General features: G+C 38.0%; 1 protein-coding gene across 1 annotated transcript in view; it reads right to left on the bottom strand.

Moving 5' to 3' along the window:
- The window catches only part of LOC115923523 (testis-expressed protein 2-like), a 37,009-nt gene extending 24,869 nt beyond the window's left edge, over window positions 1-12,140 (bottom strand). The window contains exons 1-3 of the mRNA XM_030984405.1: window positions 12,004-12,140; window positions 8,275-9,765; window positions 1,777-1,824 (exon numbers count right to left, since the gene is read on the bottom strand). Of these exons, the coding sequence (XP_030840265.1) occupies window positions 1,777-1,824; window positions 8,275-9,741 (1,515 nt within the window). The 5' untranslated portion in view covers window positions 9,742-9,765; window positions 12,004-12,140. The remainder of the gene's footprint in view (window positions 1-1,776; window positions 1,825-8,274; window positions 9,766-12,003) is intronic.
- Between the last annotated feature and the right edge of the window lie 554 nt (window positions 12,141-12,694).

Raw genomic sequence — 12,694 nt, 5'->3', positions numbered from 1 at the left:
TAAGAAGTGCAACTGGAACCAATAAGGTAATTTTTCCAGTTACTCAATTGGTTCCAGTTAGAAGTCATTTCCAGTTACCCAACTGGTTCCAGTTAGAAGTTCAACTAGAAACAGTAAGATGATTTTCCTGTTACCCGACTGGTTCCAGTTAGCATTCATTTCCAGTTAGAAGTCATTTCCAGTTACCCACCTGGTTTCAGTTAGAATTCATTTCCAATTACCCAATTGGTTCCAGTTAGCATTCATTTCCAGTTAGAAGTAATTTTCCATTTACCCAACTGGTTCCAGTTAGAATTCATTTCCAGTTACCCAATTGGTTCCGATTGGAAATATTTCCAGTTACCCAACTGGATCCAATTGAAACCAGTTAATTTGCATATTATCTTCTTGTGTGCAGATCAATGTTTTATGTAATTTATTTTGATTTACAATGTATTTATTAATTAATTTTCATTTGCAAGTAATGCATTTATTTTAGATAAATATAAAGATTAATAAGCAATGATAAGCATGTTCATTAGTAACATATTTTTGTAATTACACAGACTAAAAGTTGATTAGTAAAACACTAACCATGTACAAAATACATCAAATACAAACATATATAATTGTAATGCCTTCCTTGTTGCAATTGGTTTCAACTGGTTTCAATTGGAACCGGTTGGCAATTGGTTTCAACTGGTTTCAATTGGAACCAGTTGTTCCAATTTCCCAGTTGAAACCAGTTGGCAACTGGTTTCAATTGGTTTTGTTCCAATTGGTTTCAACTGGATTTTGGTTCTGGGTATGTCCCATTTGCAGGCCAAAAAAATGAAAAAGTTAAATTCCAACTGCATTTGAAAGATAATACTAATTTAGAACTTCCCTAAAAAAGGTGGGGCTTGAAAATGTCTTCAAGTGGGAAAATAACAACTATTAGTTGTCAAATCGACTTTAGGGCTATAGAGCCCAAAAGTAATAGTCTTGATTTTCAGACAATTGTACTGAATGGTCATACGTTTTATGCTGCTCAAAGATTCAATCAGTTTAATCTTGGCCATCACAAGAAGTGGGTTATTGATGTAGACAAATGCTCATGTACCCTTTACAACTCTTTTCATGTATGTTATTTCCAAAGAAGAAAAAAGCCAGTCAGTCACTCAATAGTGTCTGACAGTGAAGTCTAGCAAGTAAACGGGTTTCCTTGCATAATTTGAATATGAGGACACTGCTAACGTTTAAATTTCACAGATAGGACATACATGACATATTCATAATTCCTGCACAGTTCTACCGAATTTGAGGTTGGCTGCAAAAGGGACATGGTACCTTTAAAGAAAGGAAAAAGAGTTAATTACAAACCTACATGGACTACTTTTTGGTTAGGGGTCAAACAGCAATTCTTACGTCAATAGTTAATTCTATCTACAATGACTAAATTAAAAGTTTTTTTTGAAAGAAGAAAATAATGATTTCAGGATTAATATCTGATAATATAAAAGAAAGAAAAGTCTATTGTCACATCACACCATACAGTATACACATGAAATGTTTTCAGTCTCAGGATGTAAATGTATCTTGTATCATTTACGAATAATCAATCTACAATGCGCATAATTTATATTTATCACGTACTGTTTATGTACAGAGTCATGGTATTATTATTACTCACATATTTGAAACTACGGTTAAACAGATTTTCTATTGTTAACAATTAGTCCACAACACACAAGGGGGATAAAATATACTGGTATATAAAAACAAAATGGACACTTCAGGTATTAAACTGCGGTTCACCTCTTCAATGGTCGGATGCTCAACATAATGATAACAATCCTGGGCATTCTTGGTGGAGGAAAAGGAATGAAATAATCAATTTGAATAAACGTAAAGCGAAATATCAGGATATATGTCGGAAAAATACGAAAAATGATATGGTCCTCGCTCACCGTGATCAAACAGTGGATTTCTAATCAGACTGAAGAGAATGTGGGCATCGTTTCATGAAACTGTCATACAAGTTTACCGACATTCCAGCGACACAATTGTCACTTTTTAATACAAGCGTTCCAATGAGAGATGTCGGTGAACTTGTACTTATAACGGTTTTGTGAAATGCTGCCCTGATTTTGTTGTGGTGCAAGGTTTTCTGCTCTCTTTCTACATTCCGTTTAATATTGCCTACAACAGGATCAACTGACTTTCTCTAAACTTGAAAGCTCATCAGCCTCTACAAAATCGATTTTATTTTACTTGTACAAAGGTTATGCTACATGACATTGAAATAATTGAATGCCATCTTTCAGCAACAGCTTTGACAGAGTGTTCTCTGTCATCATAAAAATCATTTTTAAAGTTAAAATTTCTAAGAGAACCATCAATGTCCCCTTGTAGATATGATCTTGAATAGAAGTTCAGTAAGAAAAGTTTCATCCAAATACTAAGTAGTCAATCGAAGAAAATTCACGACAACTGATAATTATGGACAAATTATATATGGATGGGAAGATTTTCTTGACGCTTTAGGGAGGATCGCTGAAGGCAGAAAATCTGGATCTCAAAATTAACATTTTTGAGAGATGATTACTGCGGGCCCCAAACATATTTTGAAGAGGGAAATTGTTATGTTTGATCAGAAAGGCTTCCCCTTCACATTTCACAATGATATGAATTTTGCATCAATTCAAAACACTTTTGATTCTTTGGGTGACTACTTTAAATTTGGTATCAAAGCTTTGAGAAAATTCAGTTGTCAATAACAACATAGAAATCCTGACGGAGTCCCTTATCCTCTTGTGTAAAAGGTTGTTCAATCTTCTTCTACATCTACTTCTCTTTCCTTTCTTCTTTCTTCTCTCTTCTCTCTCTCTCTAGCTCTCTCTTTCTCTCTCTCTCTCTCTCTCTCTCTCTCTTCTCTCTCTCTCTCTTCTCTCTAAGTTCTCTCTCTCTTCTCTCTCTTCTCTCTCTTCTCTCTCTCTCCTCCTCTCTTCTCTCTTGCTCTCTCTCTCTCTTTCTCCTCCTCTCTTCTCTCTTGCTCTCTCTCTCCTCCTCTCTTCTCTCATGCTCTCTCTCTCTCTCCTCCTCTCTTCTCTCTTGCTCTCTCTCTCCTCCTCTCTTCTCTCATGCTCTCTCTCTCTCCTCTCCTCTCCTCTCCTCTCTCTCTCTCCCTCTCTCTCTCTCTCTCTCTCTCTCTCTCTCTCTCTCTCTCTCTCTCTCTCTCTCCTCGCTCCTTCATTATCATCAAATTTTGTGCAGACCTCCAGACTTGTAGGGGGAATAGATAAGTCTCTCTGGGGAAATTGCTTGATTGAATCCCAAGCTCCAGTGAAGTGTGCAAAAACTCCTCAGTAGACTGGAACCCCTTGTGCATTCACACCTCTAACTTAAAGAGAAAGTTGAGTTCTGGGAAGAGGTGAAAAATAATTTGTGAGCGTTATCATTCTTATTATGCAAGTGTGGAAGAACATCAGATAAGACATGTTCCCTGAAAAGCATGGCTCTTCAAATGCCTCCATATTCTAAATATGTCATGTAACATCGTACAAATCCAGGGTAGGATTTTTACGCCACGTGTTCATGTAGTCCCATATACACATGTACATCTTTTTGTCTACAGTGTTTGTAACTTTACCAAGACTTGGCCAAATTTCTTATCATTTTGATGATTCCAGAACCTTGCAATACACACAAATTCTTATATGCTAGATGATCAACCTTTTCTGGTCGATTCCACACCGTTTCTTTCACGATGCAATCGCATGACCAGAACTCAACTTTATCTTTAAAGATAAATTTGAGTTCTGGGGTGCGTTTCACGAAGCCTTTTTTCAATGACAAATTACAAAAATCAGTGACAAATCTGCTGATAACCAATCAGAAGCGAGGATTTCAGTAGCTTATTAACAAAAACTGTCATTTGTCACCAATGACAAGTTTTGTGAAATGCCCCCTAGGTCATGTGATTGCATCCTGAAAGAAACGGTTTGGAATCGATCAGAGAAGGTTCATCATCTAGCTGTAGTATTGGTGTGTACTGCCAGGTTCTGGAATCATCAAAATGATGAGAAATTTGGCCCAGTCTTGGTAAAGTAACAAGCACTTTACACAGAAACATGTACATGGGACTACATAAACATGTGACATAAAAATCAGTCCCGATATTTATACTGTTACATGCCATATATTTAAAATATGAAGGCATTTGAAGAGCCATGCTTTTCAGGGAACATTTTTTATCTGATGTTCTTCCACACTTGCATAATAACAATGATAACACTCACAAATTATTTTTCACCTCTTCCCCGAACTCAACCTTCTCTTTGAAGAACCAGTAAAGATCGATCTTAACCCCTTTAACACTGCTATGGCATATTGTTTGTATCGTGAGACATAGAGATAACTGTTTGGAGTTACAAGTAAGGAACATATGTACTGAACTAACTGAAGGGATTAAGCATCGTTTTAAACTTTGATTTACATGAGCTGGCATGGATGGAAAGCTGAGCGAGGTTTCAATATTGACGCTTGCTTCATTTAGCACCAAATTGCTTCGCACAAGTTGTGATTATGGGTGGAGGCTTAGAAAGGCCCTGTAGACGTAAAGTAGGGATGCACTGGAGCTTGTTGTCTTGGGGAGATATTCCTAAGGTGATTAAAGCGATCCATCCCACTGAACTCGAGTATTCTTAAGATCTCGCTCGCGAGACAGAAATGAGAGCTCTAAAGTGCATTAAAGGGGGAGTCCACATCTACATTGTTTCTTTTTATAATAGAAGTAGACAAAAGAGAGGAACAGGTCAGTGAAAGTTTGAATAAAATATGATTACAAATAAGAAAGTAATTAATTTTTTGAAGGTCTGTGACAAATCTTGCAAGGTTCCCTCCAATTTGCTTGGTACTAATAATTCAGAAATTTCTATTTCCCTAAAGAAAATTTGAATCATACATGCACATTGAAAAGAATTATTGCAAATATGTTTCTATGCAGCTCCTACAGTATGAATCGATTCTTATGTACTTCATCAATGAGTAAGATAATGAATTTTGTTTAATTTTATGTACATCTAGCACATGAGAGTGGACCTCTCAAGATCCATGTACACCCTGTACATGTATGTACATGTATCTCAATTAACATTACCAATTTGTGATTCATTGATTACCGATACAACTTCAGAAATTTAAAACCATACACAGAAAATGGGAGAGTTATCCACCACATCCTACACCACAATCCACTGACCAAACTACCAATTTGAGATTCGCATAGACTTAGTGATCTCATATTTCAAACATTCATAACTTCCTTACTATTGGTCCGATTCATTTAAAACTTTTGCCATTCTGTTATATTTCTGCTTTCATACAAATCAAGTTTTTACAAGGGTTAGATTGCCCTTTAACTGTACATGTTTACATGTATGTACTTGAAAGAGGAGGCACGATAGCTCAGTCGGTAGAGCAGTGGTCTCGTGATCTGGTGACCCGGGTTCGAAACCAAGTTGATGCGTTAGTGCCCTTTGGTAAGGCATTAATCCTCATTACCAGGTCCCTCAGAGAGGACCTAAAGCTGTTGGCCGTCAGGTTGCTTCATTACAAGCATTTATGCTTTCTTAGCAGTCAGGTAAAATAACCACCACCACATTCAATATATGTCAAAGTTAAAAAAATGTAATTATACAAGACAAATGCCAAGTGACAATGGAGGTCATAGTTCAGGGAGGAAAAAATCCACTAATTAAAGTACACATGTGCTTACTGACAGCAATTACTGTGCATCAATTTGCACTCCATGACATGAAAAAAAAATGAATTTGATCGGCAACAATTTGCTTTGTACATAACACAAGTACATGTACTTTGACCTTTCAAAAGCAATTCCATGCTGAGTTATGCCTTTATTTTTCTGTATGATCACATAATTCATTTTGGCATTCCACTTTTCACAAAACTCCAAAGGTTTGATACAGCACGTAATGACCTACAGGCTAGACATGTGTACATGATATGATAATGTGTTCAAACTAATAGAGTGAGCGTCTTTTAGCGACTGGGGAATTCTGATATTGATCAGACTGGGTAACTGGCTAGGGGAATGTTTGTTTTAACTTGGTTTCGCTTTCATTTTGAAGAAACCATGCGTTCCTTGTAAAAAAATGGGTTAAAATGATGAGAATGAAAAGGCAAATGCCAAGGATGTTTGCCAGGGAGATCGCTGGTAAAATATTAGCTTTGCATCTAAAAGGCTTACTTACTTGTATAATACAGTATGTACAGGGTACATAAATGTATTATACATGTAGGTGTGTCTCAAACAAACATGGCAGGAACATTTCAATGATGTTTTTAAGTAAAATTTGTACCACTTATTTTAAATATATTTAGTGAAAAAAAGAACCATTTTGCAAACCTTAAGTTGAAGCCATACATACATTAAAGCAATACATGTACATACATTGTTGCCGTGGAAAAAAAAAAGATTAGTGAGTACAGTATGCCTATATGCTATGATTGCAAAGAATACAAACAAGTTCATGAAATTGTTGAAGTTTTAAGTCTAACTGTCCGGGCCATATCATATGTGCTACAGTGTAATATACGTCTTTGTATGTGCATGTACCACTGTGTACATGTATGTTTTTAAAATAGTCACTTCTAATTCTATACATTGGAAATTTTGTATAATTTACTACAGAGTTTAATAATTTCAACACTATGAAAGGAAATCTTTATTTACTCTTGAGATTCAGGATATGGTAAAGGAACTTATATAACACAAGGTTTGCCAATGTATTAGGGATTTTGTAATTTGTATTCATTAAGAGCAAGCATCTTGTTTAAGACTATATAAAGCCAATGATAATAAGCTCCTATAAAGTTTGTGAATGACTTCCAGTTTATTTCATATCAAAGACAAGTGCAAACAATTTGTCAACAATCAACACTTTAAAGATAAGGATATAGGGCACATGCAGTGGTGTACAAAGTCCTGCCCAGAAGTCTAAATGGTAATGTCAATGTCAGCTAACAATGTACAGTACATCATGAAAGGCCCTATGTATGTAAATTTAACCCCTAAATTTAATAATTAATTGTATTCAATGAAAAGGAAAGGGGGGTGCTGGGAACACGCATATGCGTACCCTAAATAACACTGAGTGGGGGGGGGGGGCGGGCATTAAATACTTAAACACTTGTACAATGGTCCATCTTAATAAATGTACATGTAGCACAAATGCACTATATTTTAATAACAATGAATGCCAGTACAGCTACGTGAACACATTTTTGTCACTGATTTGATATGATGAGGTGAATTGCTGGCTAGATAAATTTCTTTTGAAATTTAGCTTCAGCAGTAGTCTAATTAATACAAGCACATGACTGAAGCATAATTAATTTAATATCAAAGGAACCTTGTCAAATCTAGTGTCTCCTGTCTAGGTATATTGATTCTAGATGCAGACCACAATTTCATTGTAACATATTAATTAGCTGGTGCTGAATCCTGACTGGAGAACAATATGGCCAAGTCATTATCTATAAACAGATGAAACTCAATATCATCCTTCAGACTTTGACTGATTGCTCGAGACGATATCTGACACCAGCTACATGTACATGTACATTACATGTACACCACCTTGAATACTGTGAAAGTTCATATTGTGAGAAGGAATTGTAATCTAATCCATATATGGCTTAGGATAATCCATATGGCTTAGGATACAGATAAATCAAACAAGAAGGAGTCTGAAAACATATTCTCAGATGTTCTGTGGCATAATCATGATGACATTACACAAACACACACACTACATGAGCATGATCAATGGTGATCTACTCTTTTTTTGTACAGCAAGCATGCCCCCTTCTTACAGATTTACATTATTTTAATACTTTCATTTATCAGCAAGGTCTAAAGTCCTGACTATGCAAACTGCTTTAAGGATTATATAAACTGGTGCAATAATCAACAAAATGTTTTAGGTTTCAATATAATCTCATAAAATTGGAACAGTAAAATCTATGGCAATGCGTTATTCAGATTTTCACTGGCACAGCAGTATACAAGAATGTGTCTTCAACTTTGTACATGCAGATGGCAAAAAATTGAGCAAAGTATGTTTACACTGACTTGTTGATACCACAAATATTCAAAGCCATGCTTCCATTCTAGCATGCATAATAATGATATACCTGAAGAAGAAAAATGCAAACTGTAAATTAATAATAATATGAAAAATAAAAACTTATAAAATACCTTGGAGGATATCAAAGACATAACATGCTTACCTTCAAGGTGACTTTCTCTTGTTCTTTGGACCTGATCTTAGATGCGGTCAGGCGAGGCCCTGGGATGACAAGAGGAGGGCCCCCACCAGTACCCTCCGTCTCCTTGAAAGACTTGTCCGTCGGTGGCAGGTTCATCCAGATCAAGAACAGCACAAGGTAGAAGGAACACAGGAGACCGGTTAGGAAGCCAGTGATGTAGGTCGGCAGAGGGAACATGAAGTACAGAAAGGTTAGGAATGTTAGGGTATAGAGGGTGTAGAAGGGCAAGTATGGGAAGGGGCCTTGAGGAGTTGCTTTGACAGTTTTGTTCTCTTCTTCTGGCGACAGGAGCTGATTGGATGACGGAGGAGGGCTAGATGTGCCCGCCTGAGGCTTCTTTTCTATGGTCACCCAATCAGTGTCATCCGGAGGCATGTCTGGAGTCCGGAAGCCATCTGAGTTGACATTGGTGCTTGGCTTTTCGTTGTCTTCTTCTGTGATGTCTGGGGAGGCTAGAAGACCAGAGAGAGATATCCCTTTGGCTTGAGACTTTGGACCTGATCGAGAGTTGGGAATGCTGTCTGGTCGTCTTGTGGGTTCATCCTTGAGCTCTGCTGGGGTAGGGACATTGAAGTAGCAAGGATTGATATCCATCGAGTCCTCGTGCTCCACCTTAGAACTGCTCTGATTGATATCTGCATCCAAGCTCTTAGTACGTGGCTGCTGTTGAAGGACCTTCTTCTTGCCATTCCCACTTTGTCTCCTCTTTCTCACATGACCACCCTTTTCAAGGCCATTATCATCATCATCAAAGCTACTTTCTAGTTGGTCTTCCATGACTTTGTCAAGGAAGCTCAGAGGATCTGCAAGGGCCTCTTGTGAATCTGATGGCAACTGGTAGGATTCATTTTCTTTCTCCTCAAGGACTTCTGTTGCTACTCTCAAAATGCCTGACCCTCCCTTCTGGAGCTTTGGTTTATTTTTAATGCCATCACTTTCCCTGTTCTCAGTGTTGCCACTACTTCTTGGAGGCGATGATCTTGTTCTTTTAACCTCCTCTTGCACCTTTTTAACCTGCTCTGTAACTGGTTTTGACACGGCTATCGGCTTAGAACTTGGGAGACGATTGACAGCATCAAAGATGTCCTCAAACGATGAGTCTTTGTCTTCCTTCTGCAAAGGTCGGAACTCTCCAGATGTGGCACCGTTGTTGGAATGAGTCAAAGGTTTCATCTCTTTGGTTTTGAGGTCATGGTTAGTATTTGTCAGGGGCTTCATCTCTTTAATCTTTGTCGGGTCGGACAAGGGATCGTCCCGTTCAGGTTTCGTGAAGCGAGCAAAACTCTTGTCTTCTTCATCGCTGTCCACTGCCTTCAAGTCATTGAAGCTAAAGGACAACCCAGACGATGCTTGTTTCTTGATGCTCTTCTTTGCAGCCAGGTTGGGTGCAGGTGGCCTGGGAGGCTTTGGTTTCTTTTCAGTACTCATCTTATTTTCATCAGTCTGTCATACCTGTAAAGTACATAAAGGTTTTTCATATTATCAGTGGTGATTGTGGTAAAGTAATTTGTGAGTTCAATCACTTGATAATATTAAAAGTAAAATACAATTTTTAATTTCATGCTAAGGGTTATTACCCCCCCCCCCCCTAAATAAAATATAAAGAAATATAAAACAAATCACATAGCAAACAACAACAAATAACAACAATAAAAGCAACAACAAAAAGGGAGCAACTTTAAAATGTACCACTACAAAAGTTGACCAAATGGTTAACTAATGCTTCACCAATGAAACTAAATCTAAAGATTTAATCTATTTAATCTAAAAATTTAAATTTTCATAGCTAACCCCGACTAGCAGCAGCATTACTATACTTTGTGTATTAGGACACCCCTATTGATTCTTATAACCCTCAAACACCAGTACACTACTGTACAAAACAAGCCAAAATTGAATCAAAATTGGCACCAAATAGCCGTAAAATACAATCAATTCAACACACCGATATTGGAAAAAAAAGAAAAGAAAATTTGAATGAGAAATCTATCATTAATCCTGGCATAGTGCAACTTTAAATTCATTGTGTATATTTCTTGGTCTTGGTTATGCTAGCTGCTGGAAGGCGAGTGCTCGAATCTCTGAGGCAACTCGACCAAAATAAAATGCCACCTAAAAATCAGCCCCTATCGCAAACACAAAAAAGTCCTGATTATTTTTTGTGCTTAACAGGTGCAGGTGTGTGATAAAAAACAAAGTTCTCTGATGAGTGTTCACAACGCCGCAAATGCAAATAAATCTACATGCAGTGTACGCAAAAGTGCCTGTTTTCATGATGCTAACTAGCTAGATACTTACCGAAATTGAAAAGGAGCGCGCAGCACAGGGAGTTCGCTAAATTCTGCAAACTCTGTGCATGCGCCTTCCAACAGCCTTACAGTTACAGGCTTCACTAAACTAATCGCTATTAATTGTTATCGTTAAGTCAGCATAATTTGGGAAAGATTTCCTTTTGCAACAGCCACCTCAATTTAAAAATGTAAAATTGATAGAATCTAGCCATGCAACATTATACAAATAACGCACGTCCCAGAGTGCAATAGCGGTGAATGCAGTACGCGCGAGGTTTCTTTAGATTGGTGCCGCTCTGTGCAACGAGCCGCTTGCGGCGAGTTGACAGTGCGAACCATCTGAAGAAACCGAGCGAACACTGCATTTACGTTTCGCACAACAGGGTCAAGTGCGTTATTTGTTTTATAAAATAGCGACACAAACAGCAACAAACAAAAGTTTAGATCTTAAGTATACGAGAGTTCGATCTAGATCTAGAGTTATGTTGGTTTTACTAGATCTAGTAGTAGATTCTACTAGACTAAAATGAGGGTCTAAAAGTAAAACCTTGCAGGCTTACCAAAAAGTCCACGGCATTCATTGTTTTATTAAAAATAAAATGCATAGGGTGTCTAGAGACGAGTCTACATCAGACAGCTGAAATTCCTGGCTTCATTATAAAATCCAAAAGTCAAAACAGGCCTAAATCCAAGGCAAAAGTAAAATAAAAATTTGCTTTTTAATAATACCCCGCTGGCCGCTCTAGCTAGCTAGCTAGAGCTAAGCTACGCGTACGTTGCGCTGGGGATCATGGTGGAGCGTACAATATTAGCTACGCGTAGCCTACAATAATTGCAATGCAACTCGAGGGAGCGCGTACTACACGTACGCGCGCGCACTGGATCTCCATGGTCACGCGTACGCACCGTGCAATATAACTTTTTACTGCGCTTTTTCTGCACTCATTTCTGCAAAATCGTGCTTGCATCAAAATTTTTTCAATGTCATGTGACGCGTATTGACCAATCACGATGCTTAAAATACTAGAATCTAGAGCCATTTTATAATCTCTCTTCTCTCCTTCCATTCCTCCTTCGCTCTTTTAACCAATGACTAGTCCGTGCTTGATTTGGTATGACAATTAACATTATCTTGCTCACATAAAAGAATAACATCCCTGAGGCCTGATATGATGTGTGACGTTCGCCTCTATCTACAACATTGTAGTTTGTACCTCTCGATCGCTTTGCTCCGTATGGCGTACGCGCGAAGCCGAGCAGCGATAGCTGTCCCTGCACTTGCGCCGAACGTCTGCCTGCAGGAGCGGCGAGGCGAGGCCGAGTAAACAGACAAACACGTACGGTAGAGAATTATCCAGGTAACTCCAAAATAGTCCATCAAAATAAAGGTACAACTTACCTAACAAAAACTTAATTTCCAGTCGCATATTTATCAGAAGCCTTATTCATTATAGTCTCAGAGAAGCTAGGGTAATTTGCAATGTTTTACAGCAATTTTCGGCAACGACGGAAGGTGATCACACATCAAAACACAGAAATTAGCAGCGTGATTGTTATGTTATTAACGATAAGATTTTCGCATTGCCAATTTAACAGCAACAGTGAAATTAAAGCTCTCTAATAAAAAAGCGGGAGGGGGTCACGTGTTTTTTTTTAGAGTGGCAGAAAGATTACAATTAACTACCAAATGCTTCGAACTGACAGTTGCATCTTCAAAGAAAAGAAGTAAAATTGCAAAAAGGAAGGCATTGTGGGGAGGAAAATGAAAAATACTGCCCCCAGCCCCACCCAAAAAAAAATATGAAGACAAGTTCTGACTGCGGCATTTACGTAAACCCTAGGCTTTAAATATACCCCTCCCCTCTCTCGCCGGTGTCAGCTAAAATTTCAGGTTAGAGGTAAATATGTCAGTTTTACCTCAGACATTTTAACCTTTGACCTTTGACATTTATACCGCTCCAGGGGCGGCCGAGCGACTTTCAAAGCGGGGGGGGGGGCACCAACAAAAAAGGGCACTTTCTGGAAAAAAGGGCACCTACAGTGGGAAATCTCAAAGCGAAAATATACAATTTTTAGACATTGGTATATAC

Source organism: Strongylocentrotus purpuratus, unplaced genomic scaffold (assembly GCF_000002235.5).
Source record: "Strongylocentrotus purpuratus isolate Spur 01 unplaced genomic scaffold, Spur_5.0 spur5_scaffold_14, whole genome shotgun sequence".
NCBI classification, from domain to species: domain Eukaryota; kingdom Metazoa; phylum Echinodermata; class Echinoidea; order Camarodonta; family Strongylocentrotidae; genus Strongylocentrotus; species Strongylocentrotus purpuratus.
The sequence above is the reverse complement of the archived record's forward strand: the minus strand, read 5'-3'. Positions and strand labels throughout refer to the sequence as shown.